The sequence below is a fragment of the Mastigoproctus giganteus genome, chromosome 9, assembly GCF_048544385.1.
Source record: "Mastigoproctus giganteus isolate SK-2022 chromosome 9, ASM4854438v1, whole genome shotgun sequence".
In the NCBI taxonomy this organism is placed as follows: Eukaryota; Metazoa; Arthropoda; class Arachnida; order Uropygi; family Thelyphonidae; genus Mastigoproctus; species Mastigoproctus giganteus.
Window position 1 is genome coordinate 159763162 of NC_143583.1, and position 21627 is coordinate 159784788.

Here is a 21627-nt window from a genome sequence, read left to right on the forward strand (position 1 = left end):
GACTATACACGCATGTTAGGGGACATAAACTGAACCTCCCAATATGGGCATACGTGTTGAGGGGACTTCTCAGTGATGCTTATGGGCTTACAGATTAGCATCACCGTGATCCAACATCCATACCTTAGTTTCAGGGTTACATAATTGGAATTTGGTGTGTGCACCCATGCACCACTTTTCCTTATTCTCCATTCCACCAGAGAGTAGGCAATCTGGAAAATGTCACCATTCTTCATTTCGAAAGAATTAGCAGGGTTGATCAATTCCCAAAATTTATGAAAAGGCTGCTATTTAGAGATCTTTTAGTTAAAACCTCATGTGGAAACCTTATCATCGTCCTCCCCATAAAACTCCGAACTCCTCATGTGGTGTTGTATCAAAGTGAGATCTTTGTGTCTCTGATGAGATCTGCTCTAAATTGAAAGATCAAAGTCACCTCTCAAGCGAATATCACTGTGCAGCGATGGGAATCTTGTTCCTACTCTAGTTTTCATTCTAACATTCAATAGCTATTGCCTCCAAGGTAGGCTACTTAAACTGCTCAGTAAGGATTTTCATTTCGACTCCACTGAGGTGTTTAATGGCCAGAAGTATGGCCATTCAAAAACAGCCTGTCTTGGCTGTTTTTGAATGTTTGTGCTCGAAGTGGTGCTAAAGGCCATTGAGAGCAAGGAATATTCAGCTTCCAAGTCAATTTGTACAAATTGCTAAGGAGAACATCCTGCATACACTCGAGCATGCCAGCAGCAGAAGGAAGAGAAAGAAATTCAAAAACTGTGAAGTGTACAGTGGGACTATCTAATGATGTTACCAACAATAATTTCTACATCGGAAGCACTTAGGGAAGTAATCATAGAATTTACTAGGCATTTCATATCAACTAAGAAATACTGTTCAAGGCTTAGACTTAAATGGATGGCAGATGAACTGTTGAAACATGTGGCAGAGAAGAAAAATGCATGGGATGCATATAACTTATCAGGTGATACAGAAGCTCCTGGTAAATATAAACTAGTATGCAACCAAGTTACAAAGTAGGTCAGGCAAGCCAATGCAGATTACAAGAAGTCTCTGGCAAAGAAAGCCAAGAAAAGCAGCAAAGACTACTTTACTTATATTAACAATAGAAGGAAGGGGTTAAATCACATTGGTCCACTTCATGCTGATGAACGTGCTCAGGTTGCTGACAGGCTGAATAGGTATTTTGCATCTACATTCACATGAGGAATTCTTTAGGGAGGCAGATGCTAGAAGTTCATCAAGCTCTAACAGAGAGCTGAATGATTTTCTGATAACTGAGAGGAAATTTGAAGAGAAATTTTTGAAGTTAAACATAAAAAAAAAGCACCTGAGGGTGGATGGGATTCATTCAGTCATGTAAAGGGAAACAGCAAAGGAGGTAAGAAAATCCTTAGCCCAATTATGTGAGCATCTTTGGATTCAGAGGGAGGTCGCTGTGGATTGAAGATGTGAGAATGTATCCCCAATTCACAAAGGTGTGTGGGGAGGGGGAATCAAAGAGGGCCATCAGATTTACAGATATAATAGTCTAACTTCTGTTCCAGTGGAAATATAGGAGTCACTAGTTAAGGACGTAATGCAGGGCCATCTATATAGTAGTGTTAGCAGAGTCCCACAGGGTTCAGTACTGGGCCCTGTGGGACTCTATCAATAATGAAATACCTTCATCAATAATGATATTGATGAAGGTATATCAGGCTTAATGTCTAAGTTTGCAGATGATGCACAGTATTTCAAATGTTGTCTTACAGTTGCCTTATACAGTGGGATTAACCTCCCTATTTCTACAGGATAGCGTTCAATGAATCATCGATAGGACACCACAGGCTTTCCTTTTACGCTGTTCAGAAAACTTCATATCTGCCTGTATTGTAACTCCCAGATCCCTTTCCTCCTCCACTGTTTTTAATTCAGCCTCACCAAGTGTGTAATTTATTTGTGGGTTGCTATTCCACAAATGTAAGATCTTGCATTCAGCAGCATTAAAACATAGCAGTCACTTCTCTGACCAACTATGAAGTCAGATCAAGTATCCTGTGGGAGCGCTGCTTGGCACTGATCATTAACAACTCTGCCAATCTTTGCATCATATGCAAATTTTGACATCATACCTTCTATCCCTTCATTGATATCATTTATGAAAATGAGAAACAGCAGTGGTCCAAGAACTGATCCTTGAGGGACCCCACTCCTGATGTTACACCAGTCTGAAGAATATCCATTAATCACAACCCGCTGCCCTGCAGCACCCAGCAATCCATTTTAGAAATTTACCAGTAATCCCAACCTGTTCAAGCTTATACAGCAACCTCTCACGAGGAACTTAGTCAAATGCTGCCTAAAATCAAAATAAACTATGTTGAAATTATTCCCTAAATCCAGCTGATGGGTAACTGTGTCAAAATAGCCTACTAAGTTAGTTAAGCATGATTTACCCTTAACGAAGCCATGTTGAGAGTTCTTCAGTATGTCACATTTATAGTAATAAGAATAGTATTTTCCATATAGTGCAAGGAAGACACAGGCTTTTGCTATTACAATTGCATTAGATCTTGCAAAAAACAAATTGAAGTGTTTTATTATATATGTATTTTTTGATATTTTATTATTGAACTTCTGAAAAGTAAATTGTAATAAATTAATTTTATTCCCTTAGCAATGCAATGATGTTGGTCTTATGACTTATTTAGGTACATTGACTAAAGGATGTAACACCATTAATCAGGTAAGTTTAATTGTTATAAAATGCATTTGATTATATTTGAGGACCACTAAACATTTATAATGATTCAACAAAAACAAAATAACTTAATTAATTAATTGTAAAATACAAAATGTATTACCCATAATGAATTCTGTTTTGAACAGTCTATCATTATACAATTTTACTTCGATAGTCATTTGTTATGGAAAAAAATTTTTGAGGAAAATTATTTACTGGAAGCCATGTCCAAATATTTTTAACAGTGGATAAAGTAAACTGAATTCTTGCTTGTGCAGCTTTTTATGGCATTATGGCATGTCTTTCAATAAATATTCGTACTGTGCCGGAATCCCCTTCACATCCATACTGGATCAGGCATACCAGTATAAATGCTTATGCTGCAGCATAAGCATTAGTATATATAGAAGATAGCATTGGTTTTGGATGAGAATTTTCAGACTTTTGATGGTGGTTAAATGCGACATCATTAACCATTCAATATACGACTGACCCTTACCATTTTCCAAGACACTGTAGGAGTCTATAGTGTTAGAGGACAGATTTTTACATTTGTGTATTCCAAATAGAGCCAAAACCATAGTGAAGGCACTGTGAGTCTGGAGTTTAGAGGGTAGTTCCCTCTTCCTTTTCTTGGGCCCATTTAGTCTTACACTTTCATTCTTCTTTCCATTTGTTCTTTTGTTCTACTAGTTGGGAGCCTTGTATTGAGGGAATGAGATACATTTTAAATAGCAATATACTTCTCTATTGGAACATTGTTTTTTATTCAAAGTACATAATGGAGTACTGAGGCAATGGTGACGTGCAGGTGCCTCCATAGCCAGGTGAGCAGGAGCAGCAGTGCTTAGCACACGCTTCTTGATTAGACCGGGGTTCGAGCCCGTGAGCCACCAAATACGGAGGATGCGGAAAGGTCGGGGAATAACCACTGCATATTCCTGGAGCAATATGGCCTTAGTTGCTAATGCTCCTAAAAACCAAATGACAACAACAACAGTGGTGACATGCTTTCACAATATGCAATAAATGCACTTAGGTAGCAAATTTTACTTGCTCGATGCTACAAATAAACTGTGGCTGCACATAGCCTTTTCCCTAAATTCATATATTATAGTAATACACAGGGCTTGAAATGAGAAAATTTTATGGGTAATTGAGCAGTTATAGAGCTGTGGCTATCAGTATTTTAAAAAATGGCTATGGAGTTTCAATGGTATAAAATAATAAATAGGAATAAGCAGACACATGCTTAGAAAAATGTTTATTTATACTAGGCATTAATAAACATTTACTTGTCATAACTTATTTTTCTTTATTTATTATTTTTTTTTAAATAAGTTAGGCTATTTTTAAATGTGATACTTAGTTTCAATCCTGAAATTATTTATCACATGTTATGAAATGCACTGTATATTTCTTAAATTACCCTAATTCAATGCTAGCATGATGTAGCTTAATATTAACATAATGTGAAGGAAGTTTATTGTGACTCATTGACATTTTAATAATATTGTAATTTTTGCAATTAGTATTGATGTTATGCTCTACAGATTCCTTTTTTGTGGCTGTTTTTGTTTTCCTATAGTGATGTATTAATAAAATTCTGAAAAAAAATTTCACCTTTTGGGGACCCCTGTGCAGAAGATATCAGAACCCAGAATGAGTACAGATCCACACTTTTCAAATCTGATACTGCAAAGCTGTACTCAGGCAGAATTGAAAGATTTAGACCTCTCCAAAACTAAGGCTCAGTTACTAGGATCACTGCTTCAACAGTGGAATCTTCTTGAAAAGGGTGTAAAGGCATCTTTTTATAGGAAGAGGCAATCTTAACATAGCAACCTCTTACTCCATGGATGGTGCTTTGATTTATTGTAATAATGTGTAGGAATTAATGAAGGAGTTATATCTGGAGCACATCCCCAAGCAGTGCAGGCTTTTCATTGATTCATCCAAGGTCAATTTAAAAGCAGAGTTTTACTCAATAATGGAAATAAGTATCTATACCATTGGCTCATGCAGTTCACATGAAGGAAATGTACAAGAACCTATAGGTTCTTTAGCAAAAAATATGCAATATGCAAAATATGCAAATTCCATTTGTATTCTTTAGCAAGAATACAAATGGAATATCTGTGCTGACCTAAAAGTGGTAGCTATGCTGACTGGATTGCAAGGTTGTTATACTGCTGCATTTTATGTGAGTGGGACAGCCCAGCGTAGGATTGCCACTACAGGGTAAAAAATATGGCCAGACAGTTCAGAAACTGCACCAGGCCAGAAAAAAGTAGCACATCCTCCTCCTTTGGTGGTGTTATGTCAAAAATCTATTTACCTCCATTAACATCAAGCTAGGTTTGATAAAAATATTTGTGAAAAGAATGGACAAAAAAGAGAAGGATTTTCCTGTTTGAGGCAAAAGTTTCCTCAAAAATGAAATCAAACTATTCCAAGATGAGGAATTCACTAAAAAATTAAATGCTACAGAAATAATAGTATGGAAGGCATTTGAAAATGTCTGTCAGGACTTTTTAGTCAATGAGAAATAAAAAAATTACAGTGAAATTGTGGGTGAGCTAATTTTAGCATAGAGAGAGAGAGAGAGTTGGCATGCAACATGTCATACGTTCCCATTTAGACTTTTCTCTTGAAAACTTGGAAGTGGTCTCTGATAAACATGGTGAATGGTTTCACATATTTCTCAAATGGAAGAGAGATACCAGGGAAAATGGAGTCCAAATATGTTAGCAGACTGCTGTTGGAATCTCATACAGGAGACACCAATGGATGACAAAATAAGTGTTTTGTTATCAGATAAATATTTTTGTAAATAGAATAAGGTTAAGAGACCCATTTTTCAATATTTAGTACTGTATGTAACATTTTCTTAAAATATATGAAATCTCTTTTTACTAGAAACTTAGTTTTTGACTTTAATCCATTCTCCCTTAGAATTTATGGGTGTTACAGCGATATGGTTGCCATATTTGAATTCAGAAACGTCAAATATACAAGAATCACTTTGAGTTTTAATAGGGAGAGAAAAAATGTTTTTTTTTTTTACCCCAAGCAGTGTAATTTTCATGCATCTCATGCACTTTTCTTCTCTGCCACAAGTTTCATCAGTTCATATGACATCCATTTAGGCCTACACCCTGAAGAGTATTTTTTAGTTCGTATGAAAAGTCTAGAAGCTTGTATGATTAATTCCTCGAACACTTCCCATTTAGAATTTGCTGATGGTAATATCATTAGTTGGTCTCATCCCACTGTATAGAGATTAAAAACTGTCTGAGACCACTGTAGTTACCTTTATGAAGGCAAAAACCCATTCCTTTACCCTTAATGATAGTTACATCTTTAAGTAAATCCAAAATCAATATACTGTGATTGCTGCCACTTAGTGGTTCTTTTACCTGCAGATTCTTAATGTATGAATAATCACTGCTGATAATCAGATCCAGAGTATTACTCCCTCCTGTTGCCTCTCTAACGTGCTGCTGTGGAAAACAGTCATCCAATAAATCCACAAAAGTCTTGCTAGTCTGTGAGTGACCAACCCACAAGTTCTAGTTAATATCTGGAAAGTTAAAATTCCCCATTACAAGACATTCTGATTTACTGGCCCACTCTATTTCTCTGTACAGCTATTTGTTGTACCTATCAGAGTCATTAGGCCTATAACACACTCCTACTCTCATCTTTGCATTCCCACTGCTTATGTCTCACCCAGCAGTCTCTGAAATCCCGCGCACCTTGTTTTCCAGGCTGCTGCTCATTCCAATAGAAGCAGCCAAGAATCACTTTTACCTCTGCCTGTGGCTATTATTAATCTATTAGTCTGTGTATTTCCCCAATTTTAGCAGTTTTCTGACCCACCTAACACTGTGTCAAATTCTAACAGGCAGCATTTTGTGATAACTGAGAGGAAAGTGAAAGAGAAATTGTTGAAGCTAAATGTGAAAAAAAAACGGCTCCTGAGGTGGATGAGAATTATACTAATAGAGCCAGCAAAAGAGGTAAGCAGACTTTTGGCTATAATTATGACAGCATCTTTGGATTCAGTGGACAATCTCCATCTCCTGGAGATGTGCAAATGTATCCCCAATTCACAAAGGGTCAATTGGGGATACATTATAATTATAGATCTGGTATCTTGATTTCTGTTCCAGGGAAGATAATGGAATCACTGATTAAAGAAGAAATGCAGTCATACTGCTATCAGAGCATGGATTTGGGATTTGCTAATCAATCTGATTAGCAAATCCCATCAATCTTGTCTTATCAATCTGATTAGATACCATGATTCAGCAACAGAGGAACCGGATACAAAAAAAAAAAAAAAAAATTGATATTATATACTTTGATTTTGGGAAAGCTTTTGATGCTGTTGCACATAAAAGATTGCTGTACAAATTAGAGCACTGTACCATTAAGGGCAAGTTACTTCTATGGGTAAAGGGATGGTTGAGTGGAGAAGACAGAGCGGTTATTAATGGACATTGCTCTTCGTGGATTAATGTTATTAGTAGAGTGCCCATTGGTTCTGTGCAGGTTGGCAGGGTGATTAATGACAAATCAAGGCAAATTACTGTAATAAGATCTAGAAAAGTCCAGCAGATGGACTGATAAATTTGAAGGTTAACATTCACAAATGAGAGGTACTGCATTTGGGTATCAGTAATCCCAGATTAATATATCAACTGTGTGGTAGTATATACAGGTAAGTGGGAAATGTAAAAGCCCTGGGGCAACTGTGCAGTTATATATGAAGTTCTCTGAGCAATGCAGACAGGCTACCATGACAGGTCATGGGGTTTTGTCAATGATATACAGGAATTTTTCTAGCCAGGGATAAGGGAGTGATTATCCTATTGTATAAGGCAATGGTTAGGTTGTATCTTAGTCGGGAGGCTCATTTTAGGAAGGATATAGCTCTGCTGGAATGGGTGTAGAGAAGCGCAACGAAATTGGTGAAGGGAACAAAGAGGGTTCAGTTCTGCAAATATAGGGTTCAGATAGGGTTCAGTTTTCATTGTAATTTGCAGAACTGAACCCAAGATAGGGTTCAGTTCTGCAAATTAAAATGTCTTGCGATTAGGTACCTGCAAGGTGATCTGATTTTTTTTTTTTTATATATTCTAATGCTTTATAAGTTTTCTTTCTTGCATCATTTGCCACTACTAATACTCATACTACAGGGTGATTCAAAAAAGCTTTACAACTTTTTTAAGTGTATAGAAATTTATTCAGGAGACATATATAATTTATTGAACTATCATATTGTAGCAAAAAAACACAAAGTTTTACCTAGAACAGTCATTTTGGCTTGATGTGACTGCCATCCGTGATACGGCAGACATCCCATCTGAACTCAATTTCCTCCCAAATGCGACGTAACATATCCAGTGTAACTTCTGTAACTGCGGCGGTGATTTTGTTTTGAGCTTAGCAAGATTGGTAGGTAAGGATGGAACAAACACTTGATCTTTAATGAAACACCATAGAAAAAAGTCTAGAGGTGTCAAATCTGGGTAAGGAGGTGGCCATGCTAACGGCCCTGCTTGACCAATCCACCGACCTGGGAATTTCCTTACAAAGATAATCAATGAAGATGACCTTGAAGGATGCTTTCACTTTCAGCAAGACGGAGCACCTCCTCACTACCTGATGGAGGTAAGGGAATTCCTCAATAACCGTTTCCGACGTCGGTGGATTGGTCGAGCAGGGCAGTTAGCATAGCCGTCTCGTTCCACAGATTTGACACTTTAGACTTTTTTCTATGGGATTTCATTAAAGATCGAGTGTTTGTTCCATCTTTACCTACCAATATTGCCGAGCTCAAAAATAAATTAACCGTCGCAGTTACAGAAGTTATGCTGGATATGTTACGTCACGTTTGGGAGGAAATTGAATTCAGTTCGGATGTCTGCTGTATCTATCACCAATGGTAGTCACATTGAACTAAAATGAGCATTCTAGGTAACACTTGATATTTTTTGCTACAATATGACAGTTCAATAAATTAGGTCTCCTGAATAAATTTCTATGCACTTACGAAGTTGTAAAGTCCTTTTTTGAATCACCCTGTATAACAGTGTGCAATCTGTTTATCAGTTCATCTGTACTTTATCTGTGTTAGACCATTTACAGTTTTTGTTATTCTAAATAACATATAGGAAGATGTTTTTAGTGATTGGATTAACAGAAGTCTATTTTTTATTATAAAAACAAGAAGTGAAGTGGAATAGAAATTGCTGTAGCTTTAAATAACTAGAGTACCCAGGGCTTGATTGAATGCCCAAATGCATTAAAAGAAGATGCAAAAAAGGTAGTTAAACCTTTAGCCCTAATAATGAGAGCATCCTTAGATCTGCCACCAAATATGGAGGATGCGGAAAGGTCAGGGAATGACCACCGCATATCCCCGGAGCAATATGGCCTTAGTTGCTAATGCTCCTAAAAAACAAATAACAAACAAACAAACAGATCCTTAGATCCAGGTGAAGGATCTATTGATTGGACATGTGGAAATGTATCTGCAATTCACAAGGGTGGTTTAAAAGATAAAGTAGTTAACTACACTTTACTAAACTTACAAGTTAACTTGTTAACTATAGTTAACTTGTAAGTTTAGTAAAGCGTAACTTGTAAGTTTAGCCTTTGTGCCAGGAAAAATTTAGTTGGTAGTTAATGAACTAATGCAAGTCATGATGATAGTAAAGGCAAATGCAGCATGGGTTTGTTAAAAGGAGACAATGCTTCACCAATCTGATTAACTACTACGAGGTTGTTATTAGAGATACATTGTTTTAAAATGGTGAACATTATAGGAAGAATTTTGCATTGCTGTATTTGAGTTGAGAGAGTCAGTGTATACTATATATTTAAAGGAGATTTTTGAAGTTAATTTTATTGCATGTAGTTCTGCTGAAAAACTGCTATATTCAGGTGGAAGGGAAGCTGAAATTAGAGCAGAGGGAAATACTGCTGCTCCAATGGCTGAATGTGATTTGGAGCCATCAGCATGTATTGACAAGTAATTAACATATTTCTGAATATGGGTTGCATGGAGTTAGTATTAGCATTAGTAGATGCATATGATGCAAGAAAGCAAGCTTATGCAGCATCAGCCAAAAAAATAAAAAAACTTCCCATTTTACCCCTCCATTTGTTCCAAATCCTGTCCAGCTCAGCCTTAAATTTATCTAGGCTATCAACTCACAACAAAGAATGGAAGTCTGTTCCACCAATCAACTACCCGCTGGCTAAAGGCAAATTTCCGCACATCTATTCTACACCTGCCTTTCTTCAATTTGAAACTGTGCCCCCTCAGGTTCTTAATCTGAGCAAGAGGAAGAATCCCATCAGCATTCAGATTGCTCAACCCATTCAAGGCCTTACACCTCAATCAGATCACCTCGCAGGTGCCTACACTCCAGGTTCTGCAATTTGCAGAACTTAAACCTTTCTTGGTAAGAGCACCCCTTTGTTCCCCTCACAAATCTCGTTGCCCTTCTTGGCAACTCTACATCCTTCCTAAAATGAGGCCTCCAGACTTGTACACAGTACTCTAGGTGTGGCCTGAACATTGCCTTGTATAATGGGATAATCACCTCCCTGTCTCAGCTGGAAAAATTGCTATACAGGAATACCTCGCATAGTGCTGTTAATTCGTGCCAAAAAAATACTGCGCTGATCGAGGTATTATCATTAGTATGTATTTTAATGTAATGCATTTCGACAATTTGGATTATATGGGTTAAGTTGCAAAAATATATAGGTGTTTGTTTACGATAAATTGATGCACACAAAGTTCTTGCAAAAAAAACAACTAAAATGATAAAAATGAAAAATACTAGTAAGTACAGTAGAAATGATTTTTATTACAGTATGTACATACCAAAAGAATATAAGTGAAGTATGTATTGTATTTTTTGTTTATTTTGAAAAATAACTGATCAGCTTAGTTTGCACAGTTTTTTCCTTCTTTTTATCTGCATACATCTCAATAACATCGAATATCATTTTGCAACCCCTGCAATACTTTCATACCTCGTTCGATGTTTGGATCTAGAACACTCAATGCCATTACATTTCTTCTTTCCACTCATATTTGCGTATAAAGGTGTAACGTTTTATCTTTAATAAAACTAATCTTTAATAAAAATAATCTTTAATAAAAATACACAGTGAAAAAAATTTGCACAGCTTATGCACAATCAATGACCTCACCTTTCGGAATCTAGAGTGTTTATTAATGTATGAATGCTAGCAGAGTCCGTATATAATGGGAGTTTCGACAACAGTCAGAATGCCCTTGAATCCATAATGCATTTGCCTACGTGCTGGCATTATAATACATACATACATACACATCAAACATATTGGTGCATAACGCAGTTAATTTTTCTTCAATTTGTAAACCATGCTGTAGCGAAACCCGTGCTGTTCGAAACCGCGCTATGCAAGGTATTCCTGTATATCATTAACAAGAGTCCATGACCTGCCCTGGCAGCCTGTCTGCACTGATCAGCGAACTTCATATTTGACTGCACAGGTCTTTTTCGTTTTCCACTTCCCTGAGTGTAGTACCACACAGTTGGTACGTTTCTCTTCAGTTATTGCTTCCCATATCCAGTGCTCTGCATGTGTCAATGTTATACTTCAGTTGCCACTTCTCAGCCCATTTGCCCAACTTATCTAGATCCACTTGGAGTAGCATACTGTCTTTACTGTCGTTAACAACCCTGCCAACCTTTGTTTCATCTGCAAACTTCGACATTAAGCTTGATATACCTTCATCAATATCACTGATAAATACATAAAACAACAATGGACTGAACACCGAAACCGGGGGGTTTCGGTGTTGGGTCCATTGAAACACTAATAACATTAGTTCACAAAGAGCAGTGTCCATTTATTACCACTCAATGTCTTCTCCCATTCAACCATCATTTTATCCATTGTAGAAACTCGCCCTTAATGCTATACTGCTCCAATTTGTAAAGTAGTCTTCCAGATGCAACAGTATCAAAAGCTTTCCTGAAGTCCAATCCAAGTATATGATATCAAAATTATTTTTTTCATCCAGTTCCTTTGTGACCACATCATAGTATCCAATGAAATTGGTCAGACACGACTTCCTCTTAACAAACTCATGATGTGTCTGAATTATTACTGCAGTCTTGTCTAGATGATCGTGAAATGCTTCTTTAACTAGTGACTCCAGTATTTTCCCTGGAACAGAAGTTAAACTAACAGGTCTGTAATTACTTGTGTCACCCTTTGTGAATTGGAGATATGTTTGCACATCTCTAGTCCGTGAAGACCCCCCCCCCCCCAGAGTCCAACGATGCTCTCATAATCGTGGCTAAGGGTTTGCTTACTTCTTTTGCTACAATCAAACCATCCTTTAATATAACTGGATAGATCCCATCCACCCGAGGTGCATTCCTTACATTCAACTTCAACAATTTCTCCTCCACTTTGCTCTCAGTTATTACAAAATCATTTAGCTCCCTGTTAGAGTTTAATAAGCTTCTGTTCTCCAGTTCTCTGCAGAATTCCTCATGTGAGTATAGAGGCAAAATACACATAGTTTGGCAACTATCAGAGCAGGGTCATCTAGTCAAACCATCGATATTAAGTGGACCAGTCTGATTCATCCCCTTCCTTTCTCTTGTAATTAAATCTTATAATTAAAGATATCTTTGCTGTTTTTCTTTGCATCCTTTGCCAAAGATTTATCATAATTTGCCTTCGCTTGCCTAACCTCCTTTGTGGCTTCATTACAGATTAACTTATATCTATCATAGGCTTCTGTGTGATAATTTATGTACATCCCATGCACTTTTCTTCTCTGTCATGGGTCTCATTAGTTCATCTCACATCCATTTGGGCCTAAACCTTGAACAGTATTCCTTAGGTGGCATGAAAAGCCTTGCAGTTTCCAGGATTAATTCCTTGAATGCTTCCCATTTAGAATTTGCTGATTGTAACATCAGCAAATTCTAATTGAATTTAAAAATTTTCTGAGACCACTATAGTCACCTTTAGAAAAGCAGAAACCCTTCCCTTTATCTCTGATGGTAGTTAAATCTTTGAGTAAATCCCAAATCAGCACACTGTGATCGCTGCCACCTAGGAGGTCCTTTTTATGTAAATTCTTAATGCATGAATAATCACTGCTGATAATCAGATCAAGAGTATTACTCTCTCTAGTTGCCTCTCGAACGTGCTGCTCTAAAAATCAATCATCCAATAAATCCACAAAATTCTTGTTAGTGTGTGAGTGACCAATCCACAAGTTCCATGCAATATCTAGAAAGTTAATATCCCCCATTATAAGTCATTCTGATTTACTGGCCCATGCTATTTCTCTGTAGAGTTGTTTATTGTTCTCATCAGAGTCATCAGGCATAAAACACACTATTACTACTCACAATTTTGCTTTGCCAGTGTTTGTGTCACAGAAAACTGACTGAACACTGCAGTTTACCCATATCAACTGGCTGCAATTCCTTAGGTTTTATATGTTTCTTAACTAACAGCATAATCCCTCCTCGCTTCCTATCCTATCTATCCTTTTTGTACACATTATACTCCCAAAATTCCAATTCTGCATTCCTTATATCTGTGTGTGATATGTCTCTGATATCCCAACAATATCTTCCTTTGATGTCCTGACTAGCACTTCAGATTCATCAAATTTATTTACTATATTCCTAGCATTGGTATACATGCACCTGTTTTTACTCTTAGTTAGCCAAACACCGCCCATGTGTTTAGTTGTTTCAATATGACTTCCAGCAGTTCTTGAAATCCCCAGCAACTTGCTTTCCAGGCTGCTGCTCATTACAATAGAAGCAGTGCAAGAATCATTTTCGCCTCTGCCTTCTGTCAACATTTCAGTCTGTGAATCCAAAATTCCTATTTATCATTGACAAAACTCCATGACCTGCTCTGGAAACCGATCTGCACTGCTCAGAGAACTTCATAGCTGACTGCACAATTACCCCCAGGTCATTCTTCCACCTCCCTGAGTGTAGTACCACACAGTTGGCATGTTTCTCTTGGGTTATTGCTACCCATATGTAGTACTTTGCATTTGACAATGTTAAAGAGTTCAATTGCCATTTCTCAGCTCATCTGCCTAACTTTTCTAGATCCTGTTGTAGTAGCATACTGTCTTTATTGTCATTAACAAACCTGCCAACCTTTGTATCATCTGAAAACTTGGACATTAAGCCTGATATTCCTTCTTCAGTATCATTGATAAATACAGAAAACAACAATTGTCCCAGCACCGATCCCTGTAGAACTCAACTAATAACATTAGTCCACGTAGAGCAGTGTCCATTTATTACCACTTTTTGCCATCTCCCACTCAACCATCCCTTTATTCATTGCAGAAACTTACCCACAAAATCTTTTGTCGATTTATTGGAGGATTATTTTCTACAGTATGTTCGAGGGGCAACCAGAGGTTGTAATACTCCTGATCTGATTATCGGCAGAGATGACTCATGCATTAGGAATTTGCAGATAAAGGAACCACTATGTGACAGTGATAACATCTACTGATTTCGGATTTACTTAAAGATGTAACTACCATCAAGGGTAAAGGGAAGGGTTTTTGTTTTCGTAAAGGTGACTACAGTGGTCTTAGGCAGTTTTTAAATTCTATCCACTGGGATCAACTGCTGATGTTAAAAATAGTGAATTCTAAGGGAAGCCTTCAAGGTAATCTTGGAAATTACTAGGCTTTTCATACTAACTACGAACACTGTTCAAGATTTAGGCCTAAATGGATGTGAGATGAACTAATGTGGCTTGTTGCAGAGAAGAAAAATGTGTGGGATTCACATAAATTAGCAGGTGACACAGAAGCCTATGGAAGATATAAGCTAGTCTGCCATCAAGTCACAAAGGAGGTAAGTGAAGTGAAGGTTGATTATGAGAAATCTTTGGCAAAGGAGGCAAATAAAAACAACAAAGACTTCTTTACTAATGTAAACTCTACAAGGAAGAAGATGAATCAGATTGGTCCCCTTGATGTTTTTTTGGTTTGACTGTTGATGATCTTTCTCAGATAGCTGACAAACTGAATGAGTACTTTGCATCTACATTCACACAGCCGACCGGGCCCAAAGGTCGCGGGTTCGATTCCCGCCTCGGGCTTGGATCAAAGTACTGCAAAAACCTTGGGAGGTGCATTATGGCCACAGAAGCCTATGCGCCAACAACTACCAAAAAAAAAAAAAAAAAAAAATCTACATTCACACATGAGGAATTCTGTAAGGAAAGGGAGGACAGAAGTTTACTAAACTTTAACAGGGAGCTAAATGATTTTGTAATAACAGAGAGCAAAGTGGAGGAGAAATTGTTGAAGTTAAACATAAAAACAGGCACCTGGGGCAGATGGAATGTATCCAGTTATGTTGAAGGAAGCAGCGAGGGAACTAAGCAAACCATTAGCCATAATTCTTAGATCATGGGAGGTTCCCATGGACTGGAGATGTGGAAATGTATCACCAATTCACCAAGGGGTTCAAAGGGTGCCACAAATAATTATAGACCTGTTAGTTTAAATTCTATTCCGGAGAAAATAATGGAGTCACTGGTTAACAAAGTGATACAGGATCACCGAGACAAGACTGCAGTAATAGTTCAGACACAGCATGGGTTTGTTAAGGGGAAGTCTCGTCTGACAAATTTGATTGGATACTACGATGTGGTCACAAAGGAACTAGATGCAAAAAATAATTTTGATATCATATACTTGGATTTCACGAAAGGTTTGATGCTGTTGCACATGGAAGGCTACTGTACAAATGGAGCAGTATGGCATTAAGGACAAGTTGCTACAATGGATAAAAGGATAGATGAGTGGGAGAAGATAGAGAGTGGTAACCAATGGACACTGCTCTTCGTGGATTAATGTTATTTAGTGGAGTCCCCCAAGGTTTGGTGTTGGGTCCATTCTTATTTTGTATATTTATCAATGATATTGATGAAAGCATATCAGGCTTAATGTCCACATTTGCAGATGATACGAAGGTTGTTAGGGTGTTTAATGAAATTAACGATGGCAATGGTCGGTGCTCAATACCTTGAGTACTGCGTAGGATGTAATGAAGGATGTAAAGTTACTTGTTCTAGCAACTTTACATCCTTCCATTTTAGGAAGGATGTAAAGTTGCTAGAACAAGTACAGAGAAGGGGAACAAGGTTGGTGAGAGGAACAAAGGGTTACTCTTAACAAGAGAGACTTCAATTCTGCTAATTTGCAGCATGTGGACACTAGGCACCTGCGAGGTGATCCGATCGAGGTGTATAAGGCCTTGAATGGTTTGAGCAGGCTTAGTGCTGATGGGGTACTTCCACTTGCATTGATTAAGAACCTGAGGGGGCATAAATTCAAATTGAGGACAGACAGTTGTAAAATAGATGTGCGAAAATTTGCCTTTAGAAAAAGACGAACTAGACAAACATTTGAAATGACCGGATGGGTGAAATGGGAAGGGTTTTTTTTTTTTTTTTTTTTTTCCTTTTGGCAGATGATTTATAAGCTTTCTTTCTTGCATCATATGTCTCAACTAATGCTAATGCCATACTGCTCAAAGTTGTACAGCAGTCTTTCATGTGCAACAAAAAAGAATACCGGGGGCTCACATCTGGTGAGTATGGGCTTGGCACACCCAGGGTCCTGAGCTAGATATCATCATTCTTCTCTTTCTTGGTGATTCCCTTCTACTTTTGACACTCTCTCTCTCTCTCTCTCTCTCTCTCTCTCTCTCTCTCTCTCTCTCTCTCTCTCTCTCTCTCTCTGGGTTACTCGGGAACTTTTTTTTTTCTTGGTGATTCCCTTCTACTTTTGACACTCTCTCTCTCTCTCTCTCTCTCTGGGTTACTCGGGAACTTTTTTTTTTTTTCATGGTGCAGCATAAGCCTCAGGCTTCCTTGCATTATATGGATATTAATAATAATAAAGCTTTCATGAAATCAAAGTATATACTTGGATTTCATATCAGAGTTATATTTTGCCTCCTGTTTCCTTAGTATTCAATCAAATTAGTCAGACAAGACTTTCCCTTAACATACCCATGCTGTGTCCGAACTATTACTTGCATCGTGTCTAGGCGATCCTGCATCACTTCTTTAACCAGTGACTCCTTTATTTTCCTCAGAACAGAAGTTAAACTTATCTTATCTTCCTTCATGGATTAGGTGATCCGCCTGTTCCAATCTTGAAGAGGTCTGCCCATCTTTTCTTCGATCTTCCTCTGTCTCTTTTTCCTTTTGCTCTATATGTGTAAGCTAATGTAGGGAATCTATTATCTTCCCTTCTTTCTACATGTTCTTTCCATCTTTGTCTATATTTTATAATTTTTTTCATTAATTAAGTCTTTAATTCCTTTCTTATATTTACATTTGGTATTTTGTCTAATTTTGTACATCCTTGAACATATCTTAAAAATTTCATTTCTGCAGCTTGTATTCTATTAATGTCTCTTTGTTTCGTTATCCATGTTTCAGAACCATAAAGAAGTGTTGGTATTGCCATTACTTTGTAAAATTTCAATTGTGTTTCTTTCCTTGTTTTCTTAGCCAGAGTTATTTTTATTGTTCCACATATATTTTGAAATTTCACCAATTTCTGGTTCATATCTTCTTTGACATCATATTTTATATCACATTCTAGATATTTAAAATGTTTTACTTGTTCTAATATTTTATTGTCTATAATTATTTTTGTTCTCACTGTATTTTTCCCTTTAAAAGCCATTGTTCTAGTTTCCATTGTTGACATTTTAACTTTATATTCTTCTGTTATTTGGCTTAATTTAAATACTGCTCTTTGTAAATTATCTTCACTATCTTGAATAATTACTTGATCATCTGCAAATAACAGTGTATTAATCCTATTCTTTGTATTTAAATATATACCTGTATTAATTTCTTCTTTCCATTTACATATCATATCCTCAATATACATGTTAAACAGCATTGGTGACAAGCTACATCCTTGTCTAACTCCTTGATTTATTATACTTTCTTCTGTTAATTTATTACCTCTATCTATTACTATTTTTGTTCCTTGATATAAACTCTATTATTTTTGTAAGATGCTTTGGGTATCCTTTATTACTCAATATGTCCCATAGTTTTTGCCTCTTTACTCGATCAAATGCTTTTTCATAATCTATAAATGCTAAATGCGCTAAATTAAACTCTTTTCGTTTTTCTATTATTTGTTTTAATATAAATATATTATCTGTACATGATCTTCCTTTTCTGAATCCTGCCTGTTCTTCTATTAATATTTCATCAGAGATAATTTTAATTCTATTATTTATTATTTTGCTATACATTTTATATACTGTATTTAGTATGCTAATCCCTCTATAATTCTTTGTATCATTTCTATTTCCTTTTTTAAATATTGAAATAATTTTTGCTATTTTATATTGTTCCCAACATTTATTAAATAAATTTAGTATCCTGTCTTTTAAAAAACTTCCTCCATACTTGATCAGTTCTGCATTTATACCATCCATTCCTACTGCTTTCCTATTTTTTGTAGCTTTCAATGCCTTTTCAAATTCTTCCTTTGTTATCGGATCTATGTCACTAACTGGGTCTAACTGTATCTTTAATGTTTGATATGTTGGCTCTTTCCACAATTCTTCATAATGTTTTTTCCATTGTTCTTCCTTTATTATATTTATTCTTGAAGTGTCTTTCTCTGTACTATTCAAGTGTTTCATCATTTTATATGCCAAATTTTGTCTTCCACGAACATCATGTTTTATTGTGCTTATAAATCTATCCCATGACTCTGCTTTAGCCTTCCTTATTATATCTTTAGTTTTATTGCGTTCTTGTTTATATATTTCTTCATTCTCACTTGTCCTGTTTTGTATATATTGAAGATATTTATCTTGTTTATCTTAGCATTAGCATTAGTAGAGGCATGTGATGCAAGAAAGCAAGCTTATTCAGCATCAGCCAAAAAAAAAAAAAACAAAAAAACACACACCACTCCCATTTCACCCCTCCGTTCGTTCGAAATACCTGTCCAGTTGAGCTTTAAATTTGTTTAGGCTATCAACTTCAACAACAAGTGATGGAAGTCGGTTCCACCAACCAACCACCCGCTGGCCAAAGGCAAATTTCCACACATCTATCCGACATCCGTCCTTCCTCAATTTGAATTTATGCCCTCTGAGGTGATTATTCTGAGCAAGATGAAGAATCCCATTGGCATTGAGTATGCTCAAACCATTCAAAGCCTTATACACCTCTATCAGATCACCTCGCCGGTGCCTAGTCTCCAGACTCTGTAATTTGCAAAACTTAAGCCTTTCTTCGTAAGAGCAACCCTTTGTTCCATTCACTAATCATGTTGCCCTTCTCTGTACCCGTTCCAGCAGCTCTACATCCTTCTTGAAATGAGGCCTCCAGACCTGTATACAGTACTCAAGATGTGGCCTAACCATTGCCTTATACAAGGGAATAATCACCTCCTTATCCCTGCTAGAAAAATTCCTGTATATCATTGACAAGACACCATGAGCTACTCTTGCAGCTCGTCTGCACTGCTCAGAGAACTTCATATCTGCCTGCACATCTTGTACTGCTTTAGCTATTTCTTCGTTCTCTATCTTTACCCCCCCCTTATAGTTTTTCCTGAATTGTCCTAGTGTCTCATTTGCTATCTTTTGAATTATATTTTGTGTATTATTATTCCATTGTTCTCTCTCCGATGTTTTACTTATTTCGTCTTTAATCCTTTTTTCATATAAATTTTGTATACTTCAGCATTAGCATTCAGCATTAGTAGAGGCATTTGATGCAAGAAAGCAAGCTTATGCAGCATCAGCCAAAAAAAAAAAAAAAAAAACCCACTCCCACTTCACCCCTCTGTTCGTTCAAAATACCTGTCCAGCTGAGCCTTAAACTTATTTAGGCTATCAACTTCCACCACAAGGGATGGAAGTCTGTTCCACCAACCAACCACCCGCTGGCTAAAGGCAAATTTCCGCACGTCTATCCTACATCTGTCTCTCCTCAATTTGAATTTATGCCCTCTCAGGTGATTTTTCTGAGCTAGAGGAAGAATCCCATCAGCATTGAGCATGCTTAAACCATTCAAGGCTTTATACACCTCTATCAGATCACCTCGCTGGTGCCTAGTCTCCAGACACTGTAATTTGCAAAACTTAAGCCTTTCTTCATAAGAGCACCTCTTTGTTCCATTCACTAATCTTGTTGCCCTTCTCTGTACTCGTTCCAGCAGCTCTACATCCTTTTTGAAATGAGGCCTCCAGACCTGTATACAGTACTCTAGGTGTGGCCTGACCATCGCCTTATACAATGGAATAATCACCTCCTTATCCCTGCTGGAGAAATTCCTGTATATCATTGACAATACTCCATGAGCTACTCTTGCAGCCCATCTGCACTGCTCAGAGAACTTCATATCTGCCTGCACAACCACCCCCAAGTCCCTTTCATTCTCTACCACTGTCAGTGTAGTACCACAGAGTTGATACGTTGCTCTGGGGTTGCTGTTTCCCATGTGTAGTACTTTACATTTGTCAATGTTAAACTTCATTTGCCACCTCTCAGCCCATCTGCTCAACCTTTCCAGATCCTGTTGCAGCAGCATAGTGTCAGTAGTGTCCTTGACAACCCTGCCAACCTTTGTATCGTCTGCAAACTTGGACATTAAGCCCGATATACCATCATCAATATCATTTATAAATACAGAAAACAATAATGGACCCAACACTGAGCCCTGAGGGGCTCCACTAATAACATCAGTCCACGATGAGCAGTGTCCATTGATTACCACTCTCTGTCTTCTCCCCCTCAACCACCCCTTTATCCATAGCAGCAATTTGCCTCCAATGTCACACTGCTCCAATTTGTGTAGCAGTCTTCCATGTGCAACAGTATCAAAAGCCTTTCTAAGATCCAAGTATATAATATCAAAGTTATTCCCTGCATCCAGTTCTTTTGTGACTGCATCATAGTATCCAATCAAGTTGGTCAGGCAAGACTTCCCCTTAACAAAACCATGCTGTGTCTGAGCTATAACTGAAGTCTTGTCTAAATGATCCTGCAGTGCTTCTTTAACCAGTGCCTCCATTAATTTTCCTGGAACAGAAGTTAAGCTCACAGGTCTATAATTACTTGTGTCAGCCTTTGATCCTCCTTTGTGAATTGGGGTCACATTTGCACATTTCCAGTCTATGGGTACCTCCTCTGAGTCCAAGGAAGCTCTCATAATTATGGCTATGGGTTTGCTTACTTCCTTTGCTGCCTCCTTTAATATAACTGGATAGATCCCATCCACCCCGGGTGCCTTTCTTGTGTTTATCTTCAACAGTTTCTCCTCCACTTTACTCCCAGTTATTTCAAGATTCTGTAGCTTACTGCTAGAGTTGAATACACCTCTGGCATTCCCCTCGCTGAATAACTCCTCATGTGTGAATGTCGATGCAAAATATTCATTTAGTTTGTTAGCTACCTGAGCAGGATCATCAACACTTGACCCATCAATATCAAGTGGACCAATCTGATTCATCCCCTTCCTTCTAGAGTTTACATAAGTAAAGAACTCTTTGCTGTTTTTCTTTGCATCCCTTGCCAAGGATTTCTCGTAATCTGCCTTCGCCTGCCTAACCTCCTTTGTAACTTGGTTGCATATCAACTTGTATCTATCATAGGCTTCTGTGTCATGTGTTAATTTGTATGTATCCCATGCATTTTTCTTCTCTGCCATATGCCTCATTAGTTCATCTGACATCCATTTTGGCCTAAACCTTGAACAATATTTCTTAGTTGGCATGTAAAGCCTAGTAGCTTCC

General features: G+C 37.4%; 1 protein-coding gene across 2 annotated transcripts in view; it reads left to right on the forward strand.

Annotated features, from left to right (window-relative positions):
• The window catches only part of CSN6 (COP9 signalosome subunit 6), a 256482-nt gene that overhangs the window by 224630 nt on the left and 10225 nt on the right, over nt 1-21627 (forward strand). For both annotated transcript variants that reach the window (XM_090381728.1, XM_090381726.1), the window contains one exon: nt 2678-2746. In XM_090381728.1, coding sequence (XP_090237854.1) covers nt 2678-2746 — 69 coding nt within the window. The remainder of the gene's footprint in view (nt 1-2677; nt 2747-21627) is intronic.